The sequence below is a fragment of the Oncorhynchus kisutch genome, linkage group LG30 (assembly GCF_002021735.2).
Source record: "Oncorhynchus kisutch isolate 150728-3 linkage group LG30, Okis_V2, whole genome shotgun sequence".
In the NCBI taxonomy this organism is placed as follows: domain Eukaryota; kingdom Metazoa; phylum Chordata; class Actinopteri; order Salmoniformes; family Salmonidae; genus Oncorhynchus; species Oncorhynchus kisutch.
The window spans coordinates 5,476,902-5,498,030 of NC_034203.2; the positions used below are offsets into that span (position 1 = coordinate 5,476,902).

Below are 21,129 nucleotides of genomic sequence, written 5' to 3' on the forward strand. Positions count from 1 at the left end.
GATTGTGGTCAGGGCTTTGTGATGCCCACTCCAATACCTTGACTTTGTTGTCCTTAAGCCGATTTGCCACAACTTTGGAAGTATCTTGGGGTCATTGTCCATTTGGAAGACCCATTTGCAACCAAGCTTTAACTTTCTGACTGATGTCTTGAGATGTTGCTTCAATATATCCACATAATTTTCTTCCCTCATGATGCCATCTATTTTGTGAAGTGCACCAGTCCCTCCTGCAGCAAAGCACCCCCACAACATGATGCTGCCACCCCTGTGATTCACGGTTGGGATGGTGTTCTTCAGCTTGCAAGCCTCCCCCTTTTTCTTCCAAACATAACGATGTTCATTATGGCCAAACAGTTCTATTTTTGTTTCATCAGAGGACATTTCTCCAAACAGTACAATCTTTGTCCCCATGTGCAGTTGCAAAATGTAGTCTGGCTTTTTATGGCGGTTTTGGAGCAGTGGCTTCTTCCTTGCTGAGCGGCCTTTCAGGTTATGTCGATATAGGACTCGTTTTACTGTAGATATAGATACTTTTGTACCTGTTTCCTCCAGCATCTTCACAAGGTCCTTTGCTGTTGTTCTGGGAATAATTTGCACTTTTTGCACCAAAGTACGTTCATCTCTAGGAGACAGAACGCGTCTCCTTCCTGAGCGTTATGACGGCTGCGTGGTCCTATGGTGTTTATACTTGCATACTATTGTTTGTACAGATGAACGTGGTACCTTCAGGCGTTTGGAAATTGCTCCCACGGATGAACCAGACTTGTGGAGGTCTCCAATTTTTTTTTTTATGTCTTGGCTGATTTCTTTTGATTTTCCCATGATGCCAAGCAAAGAGGCACTGAGTTTGAAGGTATGCCTTGAAATGCATCCACAGGTACACCTCCAATTGACTCAAATGTTGTCAATTAGCCTATCAGAAGCTTCTAAAGCCGTGACATAATTTTCTGGATTTTCCAAGCTGTTTAAAGTCAGTCAACTTAGTGTATGTAAACTTCTGACCCACTGGAATTGTGATACAATTGTTTGAAAAATGACTTGTCATGCACAAAGTAGATGTCATAACCGACTTGCCAAAACTATAGTTTAACAATACATTTGTGGAGTGGTTGAAAAACTAGGTTTAATGACTCCGACTTCAACTCTATGTACGTGTGTTATATTGTCCATGACTTTCTAGTGGATAGACCGTACGGTTAAAGAGAAAATAGGCTAATTTAATGGAGAGAGAAAATCAACATTGGCATTCTTTTTCAATAAACTCTTCCGGCTATAGACTTTTTTTCACAACTACCACCAGTTTGGTTCCAAAAAATGTACAAGAAATGCATAGTAAAAACGTGTGTATAAAGTTGGTTAGTTAGTTGGTTTATATTTAGGATCATGTTTTACAGCTGTCATTCTATTTTTTTATTTGAAAAAATATATATTTTACAGAGGGCCAGAGATAATTACAGACATCTGTGATAATCTAAGGTATTCAAAAGGGCTACTAGATGTCTTGTTATAAATAACATAAAATCCTTAAGTTACAAAAACTCAGATAGTTTACTGGTAAACTTTGAAAGTCTTTTAAAATGTAATGTTGGTGCACAATTTCTACTTAAAATATCAAAGGGACTCAAATGGCACTCTTTGTGGAATGACCCAAATATCAGTACACAAGCCATAGGAAGTTATTGAAACCGTGACCCAAAAACTGAGGTTCAAATCAAATCATGGACTAAGTTAATCGTTACACTCTAACTTGTTTATTTTTGTTTAAATGTTGTGCATGTTTTTTTTTATCCAGGTGACTCATTGACTGTAGTTGAAGTATTTGACCCAATTGGAAATTGCTGGGAACGCTGTCAGCCAATGAGTACAGCCCGAAGTCGAGTGGGTGTGGCAGTTGTCAATGGGTTACTTTACGCAATCGGTGGATATGATGGACAATCACGGCTAAGCACAGTGGAGGTCTATAACCCAGAAACGGATACTTGGACATGTGTTGCTAGCATGAACAGTCAACGCAGGTGAGAATGTCTTTCTAATTATGTACTTTAGGGTTGTTTTATATTAATTCAATCACTTTGACTGCACCCCTTTTGATTTAAATGAAACTTTCCATAAATGTTTGTCCATGGTAGAAGTAGTCAGTAATTGACTTTTTGAACCTGAATACCAAAACATTCAGGAGATAGGTGCTCAAAGGTTATTCAAGATTGAAAATTCCTACACATACATTCAACTTGAATAACAAAAGACAGAGAAATAAACAAACAAAGAAAAATGTTTTTACAAAAAAGGAGAGAGCTGTTCATTCAGACGTTTTGGCTCCATGTAAATCTAAGCATTCGATCCAAAGTGCCTCTCTTAACAATTTCCTCACCATATTGCCACCTCTGGAGGAAAGAAACTTTCTCAATTTCCCAGAATTTTAAGGTAGAGGCTGAGCCATGATTGGCCTTCATGTAAATGCCGCACGATTGCATAGGGTTGTCAAACTATTTGAAAGTTTCTCGTTATTTTTGAAAAACATTACAAAAAATGTATCTTTAACGTCCATGATCATTTTGAATGTACCTTTAACGTCCATGTTCATAATTATGTGCATGCCATTTTGTTTCTTTTCCAAATTAAACATTTGGTAACTTAAGTACAATTTATTTTTAAATAATTCTGTAATGTTGAAGATCTAATACTGTGTGGGGGGGCAAGTTTTTATAAATTTCTATTTATTTAAGAAAAATGCAAGGTTTCCAATATATTTGTCCGCAACTGTATGTGAAAATAACAAAAATCTTTTAGATAATTGATTTTTCAAGGGCAGAAATAAAAGATCCCAGAAATGTTCCATACACACAAAAGGCGTATTTCTCTTGGACGGCTGGCATTCTGACTGCAGGGATGTACACCAGAGCTGTTGCAAGATAATTGATTGTTCATTTCTCTGCCATAAGCTACCTCCAATGCCATTTTAGAAAATTTGGCATTACATCCAACCGGCCTCACAACCGCAGACCACATGTAACCACACCAGCCCAGGACCTCCACAGCCGGGCTTCTTCACCTGCAGGATTGTCTGAGACCAGCCACCCAGACAACCGAGGAGAATTTCTGTCTGTAATAAAGCCATTTTGTTGGGAAAAACTCATTCTGATTGGCTGGGCCTTGCTCCCCGGTGGGTGGGCCTATGCCCTCCAAGGCCCATCCATGGCTATGCTCCGGCTTATTCAAGTGAAATCAATAGATTAGGGCTTAATGAATTTATTTCAATTGACTGATTTCCTCATAAGAGCTGTAACTCAGTAAAATCATTGAAATTGTTGCATGTTGCGTTTATATTTTTTCTAGATTATTATAAAACAGTTTTGAAACCCTGTTTATAAGCTTTCATATAAAATCTGAACAATTCATCTTTTTCATTGATGCTGCCATGGATGGTAGGGTGGGGTATACAAAATTGGTCGCATTTAAGCACCTCTATCTCATGAATGTTTTTGCATTCAGGTCCAAAATTTCTACCATCGGCAACCATGTATGGAAGGTTTCATTCAAAGCAAAATGGGTGTGGTCAAAGTGATTGAATTCCTATAGAACGACCCATTATTAAGTAGATACAGTATACTGATTACTTGTAGATGTACTGATTTACCTGTAGATTTTGATAAGTTGTTTAGTAGGCTCCAAATTTACCCTATTTTATCTACCTAGTAGCTGATCGAGACATTCTAAAATGCTTAACGGAGGATTGTTCACATGTTTTACTTTGCACTAAAGTGCTGTGGTCCTTGTAAATTAATAGGTTTAAAATTATTTGGAGAGGAATCAGGCATGCAATTTAAAACATGATAAATAGTAGTAATTGACTGGGATTTTGGTCCCTGAATGCAATTTATTAGTATATGTTGGCATTGGCTAGTTTATCAAAACCAAATTGCTGTCACTCTTTGTCCATAGACTGCATTCAAACAAGTAAATTAATTATCCCCCAAACCAAACAATGATAGTTGTGGAACAGCTACTATTGTGACAAGTTCTACGAGTACCCACCCTATTTAAGTCATGTAACCTACAACTCAACTTGGTGTACTTGAACGTCATCTCATACATGAATCAAATAAGCCCTGGGGAAAGCATAGACATACAGTACCAGTCAAAAGTTTGCTACACATATACTCATTCCAGGGTTTTTATTTATTGTTACTATTTTCTACATTGTAGAATAATAGTGAAGACATGAAAACTATGAAATAACACCTGGAGTCATGTAGGAATCAAAGAAGGAGTTAAACAAATCAAAATATATGTTATATTTGAGATTCTTCAAAGTAGCCACCCTTTGCACACTCTTGGTATTCGCTCAACCAGCTTCATGAGGTAGTCGCCTGGAATGCATTTCAATTAACCTGTGTGCCTTGTTAAAAGTTTATTTGTGGAATTTCTTTCCTTTTTAATGCTTTTGAGCCAATCAGTTGTGTTTTGACAAGGTACATATTATGGCAAGAACAGCTCAAATAAGCAAAGAGAAATGACAGCCCATCATTAGTTTGAGACATGATGGTCAGTCAATCCGGAAATTGTCAAGAACTTTGAAAGTTCATGCGCTATGAAGAAACTGGCTCTCATGAGGACCGCCACAGGAAAGGAAGACAGAGTTACCTATGCTGCAGAGGATAAGTTCATTAGCGTTACCAGCCTCAGAAATTGCAGCCAAAATAAATGCTTCACAGAGTTGAAGTAAGACATCTCAACATCAACTGTTCAGGGGGGACTGCGTGAATCAGGCTTTCGTGGTCGAATTGCTGCAAAGAAACCAGTATTAAAGGACACCAATAAGAAGGGCCAAGAAAAATTAGCAATGTAAATTAGACCGGTGAAAATCTGTCCTTTTGGTCTGCAGTCCAAATTTGAGATTTTTGGTTCCAACTGCCATGTCTTTGTGAGACGCAGAGTAGGTGAACGGATGATCTCTGTATCTGTGGTTCCCAGCGTGAAGCATGGAGGAGGAGGTGTGATGGTGCTTTGCTGGCAATACTGTAAGTGATTTATTTAGATTTCAAGGCACACTTACCCAGCATGGCTACCACAGCATTCTGCAGCGATACGCCATCCCATCTGCACTTCGAGGGCTATGATTTGTTTTTCAACAGGACAATGGCCCAGGCTGTGTAAGGGCTATTTTGACCAAGGAGGAGAGTGATGGAGTGCTGCGTCAGATGACCTGGCCTCCACAATCACCTGACCTCAACCCAATTGAGATGTTTTGGGATGAATTTGACCTCAGAGTGATGGAAAAGCAGCCAACAAACAAGTGCTCATCATATGTGGGAACTCCTTCAAGACTGTTGGAAAAGCATTCCTGGTGAAGCTGGTTGAGAGAATGCCAAGAGTGTCTAAAAGCTGTCATCAAGGCAAAGGGTGGCTGTTTGAAGAATCTCAAATATATTTTGATTTGTTTAACACTATTTTGGTTACTACATCATAGTTTGATGTCTTCACTATTATTATATAATGTAGAAAATAGTAAAAATAAAGAAAAAGCCTTGAATGAGTAGGTGTGTCCAAACTTTTGACTGTTACTGTATATTCTATGGTTTTTATACACCATTGGCGAAAACCCTCGTAAAATAGACAGGAGCTTCTTGATCCAGCTGATGGGTCTGCAAAAACACGTTATTGTGTGCTTATCCTCGTTCCCCTTTCTCCATCTCTCCGAATGCAGTGCAATGGGAACAGTGGTGGTTGACGGACATATCTATGTGTGCGGGGGCTATGATGGCAAATCCTCACTCAACTCAGTAGAGTGCTACTCTCCAGAAGCCAACAGGTTCTGTACATTTCCTATGTGATTTACTTTACTTTGACTCCCTGAATTCCCAGTCAAGCTAGACCAGAGGGTATACTACGTACCTGGTTTGAGGAGTTAGTGAGGTAACTTTGGTCAACTCTTGAGTTCCACTCGGGATAACCGGTACCATGAAAGTGGCTCACCTTTTAGCCAGGTATATTTCTATGGCAACAAATGCTTCAGAACTAACCTGCTCCGGGGCAGGCTAACTCAGTTTATCCTGGATGATTTTTGAGCCGTGAGTTCAGGACCAATTAAATCAGATTCCCTCTCTCTCACAAACATTGCGTCATCAACCCCTTCATTTGAGGAAGACGATCAATTCAAATATTTTATTAATTCAATGTTTTTTGTGTTAAAAAAATTGTAATTAAAATACCTATCGCATTGCATATTTAGTAATGACAGAATGCATTTGAAAGTTCACACACTGTAATACTTTTGTATGACATTCTAAAATTATTTTAATAGGCTGCCATTTACGTATCACTGACCTAGCCCCTACTCCCATTGTACTTGTGGAGATCAGTGAGGATTGGATTTTTAAATGTAACCTTTACTTAACTAGGCAAGTCAGATTCTTATTTACAATTACGGCCTACACCGGCTAAATCGGGACGACGCTGGGCCAATTGTGCGCCGCCCTATGGGACTCCCAATCACGGCCGGATTCGAACCAGGGACTGTAGTGACACCTCTTGCACTGAGATGCAGTGCCTTGCGCCACTCGGGAACCCTGCCGACTCTACCTTTTAATTCTGAGCTTGGTTGTGGAGGAATGTAAAAGTTTTTTTATATATACATTTTTATTGCTAATGTCATATTTTGTAACATTCATTTTGAGTATTTCTATGTATTGCTGTGTTTTACTTGCTTACACTTATCCAGTTCTATCCAAAACCATTACTTTAGATCACATCACACATATCAAGTATGTAAAACTATTTTTCAAATGTATCCAGGAAATAGAATAGCTTCATTTCAATTTTTGTCTTCAATAATTAGTTGTTGCAAATCAATATGTTGTTATAGTGTGACTTTTTTATATAGTGAAAAGGTGTAGCCCATCTGTATCAACATTAAAGTGCACCTGCTTTTCATTATACACTCGTGCAGGTGGACAGTAATGACAGAGATGAGTGCAAGTCGCAGTGCAGCTGGGGTGACTGTTTTTGATGGAAGGATTTTTGTATCTGGTGGTCATGACGGTTTACAGATCTTCAATACGGTAAGGATGCCATTTGACATACAACCTGCACATTGCTGACAGGAGATGAACAGGAGAGGATTAGGTCTATTAGGCACTATTTGCAGGTGGGAAATGTGACACGTATGGCCCCTTTAAATCTAAAAAAGGATTAGATATTTTTCTTCAGATCAACACAACCTACTTGAAAATGACATTAGAATTTTTGATTACATAATGTAGGCCTTCGCACTCCTTGCTGTGGTACATCTTAAGATCAGGAACAAAGATTTTAACAAAATATGTCTAGTCTCAGCCCTGAGAGCGGCAGGGTAGCATAGTGGTTAGAGCGTTGGACTAGTAACCGGAAGGTTGCAAGTTCAAATCCTCAAGCTGACAAGGTACAAATCTGTCGTTCTGCCCCTGAACAGGCAGTTAACCCACTGTTCCTAGGCCGTCATTGAAAATAAGAATTTGTTCTTAACTGACTTGCCTAGTTAAATAAAGGTTAAAATAAAATAAAAATGTGAAACTGGTTGAAAATCAAAGACAATACTAACATATTGCAGTCCATCAATGATTCCCGACCAATTTGACTGAGATTGAGCAATTTTGCTGAGAATGATGGATAGATGTTGCCCCAAAAGTTGTGCAAAATTGGTGGAAACAAATAACAATTATTCACAGCTGTATTTGCTGCCGAAGGTGCTTCCACTAAGTATCAACTATAGGGTGTGAAGATGCTACGCCATCAATATAATACACAATTATACCTTTTTTGTGGAACTTTTAAAGTGTGCAGTAGGTTGCGTTGATCAGTGGGTGAAAATCACAATTTATGCATTTCTAGATATTAAAGGAAGGGAGCAACATGTGAAAACTGTGCAAAAGATGTGAAGACTTTCAGTAAGTACTGTATACAGTGGGGCAAAATAAAAAAAATAAAAAAATAAAAGGGAACACTTAAACAACACAATGTAACTGTCCACTTAGGAAGCACCACTGATTGACAATAAATTTCACATGCTGTTGTGAAAATGGAATAGACAACAGGTGGAAATTATAGGCAATTAGCAAGACACCCCCAATAAAGGAGTGGTTCTGCAGGTGGTGACCACAGACAACTTCTCAGTTCCTATGCTTCCTGGCAGATGTTTTGGTCACTTTTGAATGCTGGCGGTGCTTTCACTCTAGTGGTAGCATGAGACGGAGTCTACAACCCACACAAGTGGCTCAGGTAGTGCAGCTCATCCAGGATGGCACATCAATGCGAGCTGTGGCTAGAAGGTTTGCTGTGTCTGTCAGCGTAGTGTCCAGAGCATGGAGGCGCTACCAGGAGACAGGCCAGTACATCAGGTGACGTGGAGGAGGCCGTAGGAGAGCAACAACCCGGCAGCAGGACCGCTACCTCCGCCTTTGTGCAAGGAGGAGCACTGCCAGAGCACTGCAAAATGACCTCCAGCAAGCCACAAATGTGCATGTGTCTGCTCAAACGGTCAGAAACAGACTCTATGAGGGCCCGACGTCCACAGGTGGGGGTTGTGCTTTACAGCCCAACACCGTGCAGGACGTTTGGCATTTGCCAAAGAACACCAAGATTGGCAAATTCGCCACTGGCGCCCTGTGCTCTTCACAGATGAAAGCAGGTTCACACTGGGCACGTGACAGAGTCTGGAGACGCCGTGGAGAACGTTCTGCTGCCTGCAACAACCTCCAGCATGACCGGTTTGGCGGTGGGTCAGTCATGGTGTGGGGTGGCATTTCTTTGGGGGCCCGCACAGCCCTCCGTGTGCTCGCCAGAGGTAGCCTGACTGCCATTAAGTACCGAGATGAGATCCTCAGACCCCTTGTGAGACCATATGCTGGTGCAGTTGGCCCTGGGTTCCTCCTAATGAAAGACAATGCTAGACCTCATGTGGCTGGAGTGTGTCAGCAGCTCCTGCAAGAGGAAGGCATTGATGCTATGGACCGCCCATTCCCCAGACCTGAATCCAATTGAGCACATCATGTTGCACCACAGACTGTCCAGGAGTTAGCGGATGCTTTAGTCCAGGTCCGGGAGGAGATCCCTCAGAAGACCATCCGCCACCTCATCAGGAGCATGCCCAGGCGTTGTAGGGAGGTCATACAGGCACGTGGAGGCTACACACACTACTGAGCCTCATTTTGACTTGTTTTAAGGACATTACATCAAAGTTGGATCAGCCTGTAGTGTGGTTTTCCACTTTAATTTTGTGTGACTCCAAATCCAGACCTCCATGGGTTGATAAATTTGATTTCCATTGATCATTTTTGTGATTTTGTTGTCAGCACATTCAACTATGTAAAGAAAAAAGTATTTAATAAGAATATTTCATTCATTCAGATCTAGGATGTGCTATTTTAGTGTTCCCTTTATTTTTTGAGCAGTGTATTTAGTCAGCCACCAATTGTGCAAGTTCTCCCACTTAAAAAGATGAGAGGCCTGTAATTTTCATCATAGGTACACTTCAACTATGACAGACAAAATGAGAAAAATAAATCTAGAAAATCACATTGTAGTATTTTTTTATTTTTTTATTGGAATGGTAAAAAGTCCTTAATCTCTTTAATCGTGAACATACCCTTTAAAATGCATTAGACACTGAAAGAGAATGACTAATGACCCCTCCCATCCTGTAGGTGGAGTACTACAACCAGCACACAGCTCTTTGGCACCCCGTTGCTGGCATGATGAACAAGCGCTGTCGCCACGGCGCTGCAGCCCTTGGCAGCCAGCTCTATGTGGCGGGGGGTTATGATGGTTCCGGGTTCCTCAGCGGGGCCGAGGTGTACAGCTCAGTGGCAGACCAATGGAGCCACCTGGTGGCCATGAACACACGGCGCAGCAGAGTCTCACTGGTGGCAAACTGTGGCAGGCTTTACTCCGTGGGTGGCTATGACGGACAATCCAACCTGAGCTCTGTAGAGATGTACGACGCTGAGACCAACCGCTGGACATTCATGGCACCCATGGTGTGCCACGAGGGTGGGGTGGGTGTTGGTTGTATACCCCTTCAGCCTGCTTAACCCCTACCATCCCCAAAAGCCCAAAGACTTTTAGATTTTTGTAAATACATTTTTAAATCAATTAACAAGAAAAAGGTATAAATGTATGTTTCTGTATACCTGGTACCACAGTTCAAACCATTTGATTTATTTAAGTCTGGTTTAGCCATTGTACCATTGAAAGGTTTATAATGAGAATGTTCATAGGGCATTAGTACATGAGTAAACATATGTTGGGATTCAGTTGCGTAGTTTGTAGGGATACAGAGGCTGGGGTTTTGGGATGGCCGGAGGTAACTGCCCTGACCATTAGGCTCTAAGCTCCTATTTGGGAGGAGCGACACTAAATTAACTTGTAGTGAACAAGTAGATGAAGAGAGCGATGAATAAATAGCAGGACAAGTGTAGACTTTTATCGTATGATGTGTGCATCAGAATTTACAACCTTGACGTGATACTTCATACCAGAATCTGTCCCGAATGTTACTATCGCTATCAATGTCTGCACCATTGTACTGAGGATTGAGTTGCACTATCTGATCTGGAAGCCTTGTCATGGTTTCATAATATGGTACAGGTTTCACAATGTTGGTGAATTTCTTTGTGTTTTGGGAAAATAGGTATTATTTTGATTGGGATCATTTGCTTATGAATATTATTATAAAGTAACTGACCACCATAACTCCTTGCCCTTTGGTTGTGGGAACTGTTTTCCCAACAAGGATCTTAGCAAAAGGGAACTGAAGAACGGTCTTCCGGTTGATTGCATTACGATGCCACAACACCAAGTTGTATAGCAACTTGATAACCCTTCAAATTGTTTAAACAAAATGAACAACACATGAGGTGCGTTCAACAGAGGAAATAGTTTGCTAACGTATTCCATTTGTCTTCTGTTAGCTGCGAAAGTTCGCTAACAGTGTGAGAAGGTGGTAGTGTTCCGCGAACGTAAAATATCTGTTTCGGGTCTAAACTGCCACCACCTAGGCTTTCTATTACATGTAGTAGGAATAGGAAAGTCATTTTCAGTTTGATTCTCATTGCTAAACTGTCATGGTAATCCTTGCAAACATTTAGCTTTTTAATGTTTCACCATAACTTTCATTCAAAATCGTTCAACTGAAATTGTTCATCACAAACAGAACCCTTGTTGAACGCACCTCTGCTCAAAGTGCAATTTCATATTTTATTATAAAATAGTATGGGAGAACTTAAGTGGCTAAAATATGATGAAGTGTGCTTTGAAGAGTGGAGATGATGCATAGCGACGATGTAGCTGCAAATGTTATGCTTTATTACCCAAAATATTGAATATGTCAAAAGCAGACTGTGCAGCACATTTAGGGAGCATTCCAGTAACATTCAGATTTTTTTTTTTGCATCTGCCACTGGTAACGTTGTGTGGGAGCTTACCATTCCCTTGGAACAACAGTGGCAACCTATTTTAAGAATGAGGTATTGTGTAATGTAATTGAAAATGGATTGTACAGTGAGATGTAGTATTGCTTTATAGACTTGTTTGTCAGACTTTATCTGCTGCATTTGTCACGATTTAAATAACTTTCATTTGGGATTAATTACTGTGAACTTTTGACATGTTGATGTTTAGCTTATTTCTGCTGATGTTCTGGTAATATATTACACACACGTTTTATATGTATATATATATATTTTTTTTGGCATTATTATGTTTGCAGGATTCTTACTGCTCTTCACTTGGTACTGTCTGGTCCCAGGCTACAAATTGTATTTATTAGTGCATTTTTTTGTTGTTTCTTGATTCTTAACTTTACGATTAGTACTACTATCACAAATATGTAAGCTTGAAGTGATAGTGATTTTTTTTTATGACTTCCCTAGGGTGTTCTTTCCTCCAAACTGTTTATGAATTTGTTAGCAGTTCATTTAGCAACGTCGAGACTAATCTGACTAGCATTTTGGGAGAATGTAGGATTCCATCCGTGAGTAGGGCATTCAAAACCATTACAATTGGTGCAAGTTGAGTTGCAGACATTTTTTAAAATATAAACAGGGACATCCCATTGAGACCATGGCCTCTTTATAAGGGAGCACTGCACACAATCATATAAATTCCCAATATTTACAATTGCAACGCAATAAAAACATACCAAATTTACAAGTAACTACAAAACACGATCATGGAAAAACAAACACATTCCTCAGTAAAAAGGTAAATCAACCAGTCGTCTGAACTGCTCTAGTGGCACCAAAACATCCAACCTTAGAGAGTTCTGGAAATCATTCCACAAGTAAGGTGCAAATAAACTAAATGCAGATCTACCTAACTTTAGTGGACACCGAAGGGCTCTCCAGAGTTAGCCATATCTGAGACCGGGTCTGGTAGCTGGTACATCTTTAGGTTACGATGAAGTAAGGTACGGCGGATGTTTGTGTAAGAGAGCTTTATAAACAAAAATATTGCAATGCGTTGATCTGAGTATTCAAAGAGGGCCAGCTTACTTTCTGATACAGAAAGCAGTGATATGTACTGAACCTGTCACCTGTAAATAAAGCGCAGTGCGCTATGAGTAACTGCGTCCAATGGTTTCAATACAGTGGGAGCCGCATTCATATAGACGATATCACCATAATCTATAACCGGTATGAATGTCAACTTGAATGTTTTGTTTTCTGCTACTAAAACCTCTTGGCGCACAGATCCCTTTAGCGGGATCATTTTCGTCAACATCCTGTGAATTGCAGAGCGCCAAATTCAAATTAAATTACAAAAAATATTTTATGTTCATGAAATCACAAGTGCGACACCACCAAAACACAGTTTAGCTTGTTGTTAATTAATCCACTTGGCGTGTCAGATTTCAAAAAGGCTTTATGGTGAAAGCAAACCATGCAATTATGTGAGGACAGCTCTCAGCAGACAAAACATTACAAACAGCTAGCAGCAAAGTAGATTGGTCACGAAAGTCAGAAAAGCTATCAAATTAATCGCTTACCTTTTGATCTCCGTATGTTTGCACTCACGAGACTCCCAGTTACACAATACATGTTCATTTTCTTCTATAAAGATTCTCTTTATATCCAAAAGCCTCCATTTGGTTTGCGCGTTTTGTTTAGAATCCACAGTCTCGTGTGGTCAGGACGGGTAGACGAAAATTCCAAATAGTATCCGTAAAGTTCGTCGAAACTTGTCAAACGTTTTTTACAATAAATAATGTTTTTACAATAAATTATTGATAATATTTCATCTTCTGTTGAATCTGAAAATTAATCTTAATGGTTGTACAGTCGTCTCAAATAAAACTGTGAAGGACCTCGACGTTACTCTGGACCCTGATCTCTCTTTTTACGAACACATCAAGACTGTTTCAAGGACAGCTTTTTTCCATTTACGTAACATTGCATAAATCAGACATTTTCTGTCCAAAAATTATGCAGAAAAATGTATCCATGCTTTTGTTACTTCTAGGTTAGACTACTGCAATGCTCTACTTTCTGGCTACCTGGATAAAGCACTAAATAAACTTCAGTTAGTGCTAAATACAGCTGCTAGAATCCTGACTAGAATCCTCTCTCCACTGGAATTCTCTGCCACTAACCCTATTACAGGGGCTGAGTCACTGGCTTACTGATGCTTTTCCATGCCATCCCTAGGAGTGGGTTAAGTCACTGACGTGGTCTTCCTGTCTGGGTTGGCGCCTCCTCTTGGGTTGTGCTGTGGCGGAGATCTTCGTGGGCTATACTCTGCCTTGTCTCAAGGTAGTAAGTTGGTGGTTGAAGATATCCCTCTAGTGGCGTGGAGGCTGTGCTTTGTCGAAGTGGGTGGGCTTATATCCTGCCTGGTTGGCCCTGTCCTGGGGTATCGTCAGACGGGGCCACAGTGTCTCCCGACCCCTCCTCTCTCAGCCTCCAGTATTTATGCTGCAATAGTTTGTGTCGGGGGCTATGGTCAGTCTGTTATATCTGGAGTCTCCTGTCTTATCCGGTGTCCTTTGTGAATTTAAGTATGCCTCCTCTAATTCTCTCGGAGGAGGACCTGAGCCCTAGGACCAAGCCGCAGGACTACCTGGCCTGATGACTACTTGCTGGCCCGTCCACCTGGTCGTGCTGCTCCTCCAATTTCAACTGTTCTGCCTGCGTCTATGGAACCATGACCTGTTCCCTTGTCCCGGACCTGCTGTTTTCGACTCTCTCTACCACACCTGCTGTCTCTGACTGATCGGCTATGAAAAGCCAACTGACATTTACTCCTGAGGTGCTGACCTGTTGCACCCTCTACAACCACTGTTATTATTATTTTACCCTGCTGGTCACCTATGAATGTTTGAACATCTTGGCCATGTACTGTTATAATCTCCACCCGGCACAGTCAGAAAAGGACTGGCCACCCCTCAGAGCCTGATTCCTCTCTAGGTTTCTTCCTAGGTTCTGGCCTGTTCAGGTAGTTTTTCCGAACCACCGTGCTTCTACACCTGCATTGCTTGCTTTTTGGAGTTTTTGGCTGGATTTCTGTATAGCACTTTGTGACATCGGCTGATGTAAATGTCTTTTATTATTTAGCCTTTGTTTAACTAGTCAAGTCAGTTAAACTAGTCAAGTCAGTTTCTTGGCGCAAGCAAGGCTTTTCTTATTGATGTCCTTTAGTAGTGTTTTTTTGTTGTTGCAGCAATTCAACCACGAAGGCCTGATTCACACAGTCTCCTCTGAACAGTTGATGTTGAGATGTGTCTAATACTTGATCTCTGAAGCATTTATTTGGTCTGCTCCTTTTAAAAAGTTGCAAGCTTACACCGCAGGACTTAGAGGTACCCAGTGTCACGGCTACATTGCTCCAGACCACCACAAGGAGGAGTTAGAGCACTCACTATGCATTTGGTTCCCAAGGTTTTTAGAGACAAACGATTGTGCATATTTTTTGGTTATACATTTAAATGACGAAAATGGCTATTTAGCAAGTTAGCTGACATGAGTATGAAATTGTAATTCGTGTTTGTTTTAGGGACTCCTGGGAAAACCAGCAAACCAGGCTGTCTTGTGAAACAGTCAATATATGAAGAATCTAGCTAGCTAATCCATTTACTGCTAATTGAATGTACAATTGTGAAAGCTTGCCTTGCTTATATTTGCCATGCAATGCAGCTGAAGTAACTTCACTACACAATAAGCAAATAAATTGTTAGCAGAGGATAAAAATAACTATGCCTAATGATGTGTAGCTAGCTACAGTATGTGTATGTGCCGATCTGTGTATGGACCCTAAAACTTTTGGTTCTGAACTAATATTTATACTATCTATGAACCTCAGCTATCATAGTTGTTGAATTGACGTCAAGTCTGAATGTCATTAATGAAGCCTATTGAACCAAGTATGCAAGTCCTATGTACTGTAGCTTTACCACGCATGAGATCCCCACATTGTAGCCTGTACATTGAATATATTCACTGATCATTTACTCTTCCTTAGCAAATAAAGGTGCGGTTCAGGTATGAATCTCTGAGACACTTTTTCAGTCATATCAAATTCCATTATTTTAGGGATGCTGTGTCTGCATTATAATTACACACTTCAGCAGTGTTTACCTCTCCCGGGACGTCAATGATTACACATTAACTATGCAATAGACTAGAAACATGATTTAAGTAAAGGCTGATTTGTAATTCATATACACTGCTCAAAAAAATAAAGGGAACACTTAAACAACACAATGTAACTCCAAGTCAATCACACTTCTGATTAACAATAAATTTCACATGCTGTTGTGCAAATGGAATAGACAACAGGTGGAAATTATAGGCAATTAGCAAGACACCCCCAATAAAGGAGTGGTTCTGCAGGTGGGGCCCACAGACCACTTCTCAGTTCCTATGCTTCCTGGCTGATGTTTTGGTCACTTTTGAGGCCGTAGGAAGGCAACAACCCAGCAGCAGGACCGCCTTTATGCAAGGAGGAGCACTGCCAGAGCCCTGCAAAATGACCTCCAGCAGGCCACAAATGTGCATGTGTCTGCTCAAACGGTCAGAAACAGACTCAATGAGGGCCCGATGTCCACAGGTGGGGGTTGTGCTTACTGGCACCCTATGCTCTTCACAGATGAAAGCAGGTTCACACTGAGCACGTGACAGAGTCTGGAGACGCCGTGGAGAACGTTCTGCTGCCTGCAACATCCTCCAGCATGACCGGTTTGGCGGTGGGTCAGTCATGGTGTGGGGTGGCATTTCTTTGGAGGGGCGCACAGCCCTCCATGTGCTCGCCAGAGGTAGCCTGACTGCCATTAGGTACCGAGATGAGATCCTCAGACCCATTGTGAGACCATATGCTGGTGCGGTTGGCCCTGGGTTCCTCCTAATGCCAGACAATGCTAGACCTCATGTGGCTGGAGTGTGTCAGCAGTTCCTGCAAGAGGAAGGCATTGATGCTATGGACTGGCCCGCCCGTTCCCCAGACCTGAATCCAATTGAGCACATCTGGGACATCATGTCTCGCTCCATCCACCAACCACAGACTGTCCAGGAGTTGGCGGATGCTTTAGTCCAGGTCTGTGAGGAGATCCCTCAGGAGACCATCCGCCACCTCATCAGGAGCATGCCCAGGCATTGTAGGGAGGTCATACAGGCACGTGGAGGCCACACACACTACTGAGCCTCATTTTGACTTGTTTTAAGGACATTACATCAAAGTTGGATCAGCCTGTAGTGTGGATTTCCACTTTAATTTTGAGTGTGACTCCAAATCCAGACCTCCATGGGTTGATACATTTGATTTCCATTGATAAGTTTTGTGATTTTGTTGTCAGCACATTCAACTATGTAAAGAAAAAAGTATTTAATAAGAATATTTCATTCATTCAGATCTAGGATGTGTTATTTTAGTGTTCCCTTTATTTTTAGTACACCCCTTCATCTGCATTAATCTGAGGACACAGGATAGGTGTAGTATTCCAATGAGAGAATTTCACTGATGTTCAAGCTCAGGAAGATTCTCAGTAGACAGGGGACATGGGTAGACAGGGCATGACCCCATTGTCAGATTCCAGATTATCCTGCTGAATCTGGAATGCTCAAAAGAAACAAGTCTGTATTAGTGACGATAAATTAACCGGAAGATCTGTTAAGGCATTCACATATCACAGACACATACCTCTGCATAGTCTGGCTCAGACACAGGTGTTTGGAGCATTCCGATATGCCACAGTTGGTGAGGTGTCAGGTCCGCCTCTGTATTTAAAGGGTGATTCTTCCAACGCTCTGTGAAATGCTGCAGATCTCCGCGCAGACGAGGTGGATAGAATGACAGGTCAAGGTAGCCTTCTTCCTCAACTGTGTAGCACTTTGTAGTACTGAAATGTCACAGCACTCCACACCTCTCTATAAGCGTTCCGCTCTAACAGAGAGAAAGAAACATTTGTGGGAGAGAGGAACCTAACATGAGGAGGACGACTTGGGGAAGGCTGTGCTGCTTGAAGGCAGTGGGAATGGCAAAAAGTACTCCAACCCAGGATGGCGCTTGTGGTCCAGTCAATCTCGGGACTGTTGTTTTGTAGCCAGGAAAATCCCAACACACCCGGAATATGGGGAGATGCAATGAGGAGGAACTGTATGGTCTCACTGTGGTTACCAGAAACCCATAATTGAACAGGCACAGTACCATGGGGCACTTCCCCTATAGAGTGGCCGTCCAGTGCCCTAGCATCCATGGGCACAGAGAGAGGCTGAGTGAGAATACCAAGCTCCGAAGCTATTGTGGCATCCATAAGACATTCATCAGCCCGAGTCAATGAGCACTCAGAGACATAGATTGGTCTCCCCACAGCACAAGAGCAGAAAGGGGTGTGCGGGTGATGGGAATTAGGAAACTCCCATTCTGACTCACCATAGTACTGGTACCCACTAGAGACAATGGTTTCCTGCCCCTCCACAGTACAGACAACTGTTATTATTCGTCCTCCGTCAGCGCTCCCAAACTGATAGCCTAGTTCTTCCCAACTGCATAGGCTCAGGAGTATCCAACTCACCCGTCGTAGATTCACGAGAGAGCTCGGGTGACTGACTCCTCGGAAGAGCTGCCTTCGGAAACTTCCAGATTCCATAGGACGTGAACACAGCATATCGGGTGCATGCGTGTGCCCGAGACCAGACCTCTCACGCGTTCCCTTAGGCATCCAATTTTAATGGTTAAGCCGAGTTGAGCTCCACCGGAAGTTCCCGAGCAGCTAGCTCATCCTTTACCTCAGATAATCCGTGCATAAAAGTAAAGAAAGTCCACCACGTAGTCTGCCACACTATGGGAGATTCGACGTAAGGCAAGCAGGTTTCTGACTGCCTTTCTCCCGGATACCGGAGACTCAAACTTCTCACCTCTGCCATGAATTTGGGATTGGCTGTACAAACTCACCAGAGATAGGGGAAAAAAATACTGGGTGATTGTTTTTTTCCCCCAGAGGTGGCAGACAGTCTGAGCTAATGCCCTAATTTGCTCCATAGCAGCTTTTAACCCATGGTCGTGGCATTCCGTCAAGGAGCTAAGCCCTTCCAAAAGGCCCTGGAGCAACTCCTGATGTCTCCCAATGGTGGCTCCCTGCAGGGAGACAGCTTGGCAGACCTGGTCAAAGTCTGCTGGGTCTGTCATGAGCAGTTCGTACTATCAGGGCACAAGGCGAGACCCAAATGCAGACACAGGAGGCAGATGGTTGGAGTCTTAATGTTTATTAACCAAAGGGGTAGGCAAGGGAATGGTCGTGGACAGGCAAAAAGGTCAAAACCAGATCAGAGTCCAGCAGGTACAGAGTGGCAGACAGGCTCATGGTCAAGGCAGGCAGAATGGTCAGGTAGACAGATACAAAGTCCAGAAACAGGCAAGGGTCAAAACCGGGAGGACTAGAAAAAGGAGAATGCAAAAAGCAGACGAACGGAAAAACCGCTGGTTGACTTGGAAACATACAAGACGAACTGGCACAGAGAGACAGGAAACAGGGATAAAAACACTGGGGAAAATAAGCGACACCTGGAGGGGGTGGAGAAAATCACAAGGACAGGTGAAACAGATCAGGGTGTGACATCCACGGCCTGTTCCTCAGACAATCTGGCAATATCTACATTTTCGACCCCTTGATCACCTCGCACTCGAGTTAAGAAAATAGCAAAATTTTTGTAGATATGAAAACAATAACTGACATATTCTTTTTCAGTCTAAAGCAGCGGATGTCATTTTCAGGATACGTCAATACAGCACAGAAAGTAATCTTAGGAGGTTTGATGAGAAAGATGTCAAGGGTTTTTATACAAAGTAACTCCTCACACGATGTTACAATATGCATAATACAAGTAGTTAATTTTTTCATTCTACTATAACAATATTTACCTTGTAGGCCATCCATTTCTGCCGACTCCATCTATAAAGTATCCAAAAGCAGTTGCTGTTTTGTTATTGGCTGCAGTGATAGAACATCTATACGGCACTTGATAGAACATCTATACAAGAGATAGCCTACGCTTAACACCAGACTGGTATTGTGCTTGTTCATTAGGTGATGGGAAATATGCAATATGTATAGAAAATAATATACTTACCTTCCTTGAAAATCCATCTATACAGTCAAAGATGACAATGTTATATCTTTAAAAAAGCATTGGAATTAAAAGTGAAATGTTTAACTTATTATAACCTGCTTCATTATTTATGTATTGCCAGTTGATGAAGAACAACTCCAATTTCACACATCATTGAAGATTTGTCTAAGAATAAAAAAGTTAAAACAACTTCTTAGATTTGATGGAGACATTATACATCTTACTACCATATCAATTTATGATTTGTATCAATGTGGACGAGAAACGGGAGCAGGAACAGATTATTTTTGCCGAGCAATGCAATGAAGCTGGATCCTTCTGGCAATGATACCTACACGCTGCAAAGACTCCCTAACTCTTCGCCATTTTACACAATGGCGCATTGCTCTGAGACTTCCTTTGACCATTCAAAGCCTGCATGGGGCATCCTCGCCTTAATGGCACTGACTTTCTGGTCTTCACCTGACATATCAGAATAGCTTCCGGTAGAGAAGTAGAGAAGGCACAGAGCAGGTACGCTCAACTGAAAGTTCGGTTACACTACAATTAGGGTGTGGAAATGTTATGCCCCTTAGATATTCATTTAGAATCCTCCAATCTTATGCTGTAGCCTTCTCCCGACCATCATGTTGTACAGCGCCGTATTTTCCATTCCATCCTTTAGTTTCTCAGAATAGAAGCACCATAATATTAATCAAATTAATTAACCCAAATTCCTTAATCAATCCCACAAACTATGTTATTACAAAGGTTTTAAATTTTCTGGTAAGACTATCAAATGCTTCTCAAAGATGCCCTCTGGTGGTCAAACTAGCATTAACAGAAAAAAAATGCCTGACAATTAGATAATGTGCCACAGAATGCTGCAGCAGCCTGCAAGGTGTGCTGCAGTATGACACAACTTTTAAAGGAGGAACCACTGTATCCTCTGCAGCAGAGAACTCTGGGTCTTCCTTTCCTGTGGCGATCCTCAGGAGAGCTAGTTTCATCATAGCGCTTGATGGTTTTTCCGACGGCACTTGAAGAAACTTTCAAGGTCCTTGAAAGTTTCAAAATTGACTGACCATGTCTTAAAGTGATGATGGAATGTCATTTATTTTTGCTTATTTGACCTATTCTTGCCATATGGACTTGGTCTTTTACCAAATAGATCTTCTCTATGCCACCCCTACCTTGTCACAACACAACTGATTGGCTCAAAAGCATCAAGAAGGAAAGAAATTCCACATTTTCTTTTAACACCTGTTAATTGGAATGCATTCCAGGTGTTAGGGGTATTTTACATACTGCAGCCACACATTGTGACAGTCAAATTGAATAAAAAAAACATGTAAGGAAAATATGTTAATGACAAATAAAGTTGGATTAAATTTGATTTAGTGTGTTTACCAGAGACGGTAATGTGAACAACATGACCTGCACCAAAAACAGATTAGGATATAGGCCAAGATAAAGTATTTCTGCTATTACTTTCACCACTTTTAGGCTTAATCTTTGGTTGTTTACTACACTACTCTCTCTGTTTAGCACATGGCCT

At 41.5% G+C, this 21,129-nt stretch overlaps 1 protein-coding gene across 2 annotated transcripts in view; it reads left to right on the forward strand.

Moving 5' to 3' along the window:
* klhl18 (kelch-like family member 18) overlaps positions 1-15,512 on the forward strand; it is a 69,946-nt gene extending 54,434 nt beyond the window's left edge. Inside the window, exons 7-10 of one of the 2 annotated variants that reach the window (XM_020466712.2) lie at positions 1,793-2,015; positions 5,708-5,812; positions 6,950-7,061; positions 9,681-15,512. In XM_020466712.2, the coding sequence (XP_020322301.1) occupies positions 1,793-2,015; positions 5,708-5,812; positions 6,950-7,061; positions 9,681-10,067 (827 nt within the window). In that variant the 3' untranslated portion in view covers positions 10,068-15,512. The remainder of the gene's footprint in view (positions 1-1,792; positions 2,016-5,707; positions 5,813-6,949; positions 7,062-9,680) is intronic. The other variant, XM_020466713.2, reaches the window with a different exon arrangement.
* Positions 15,513-21,129: the final 5,617 nt, after the last annotated feature.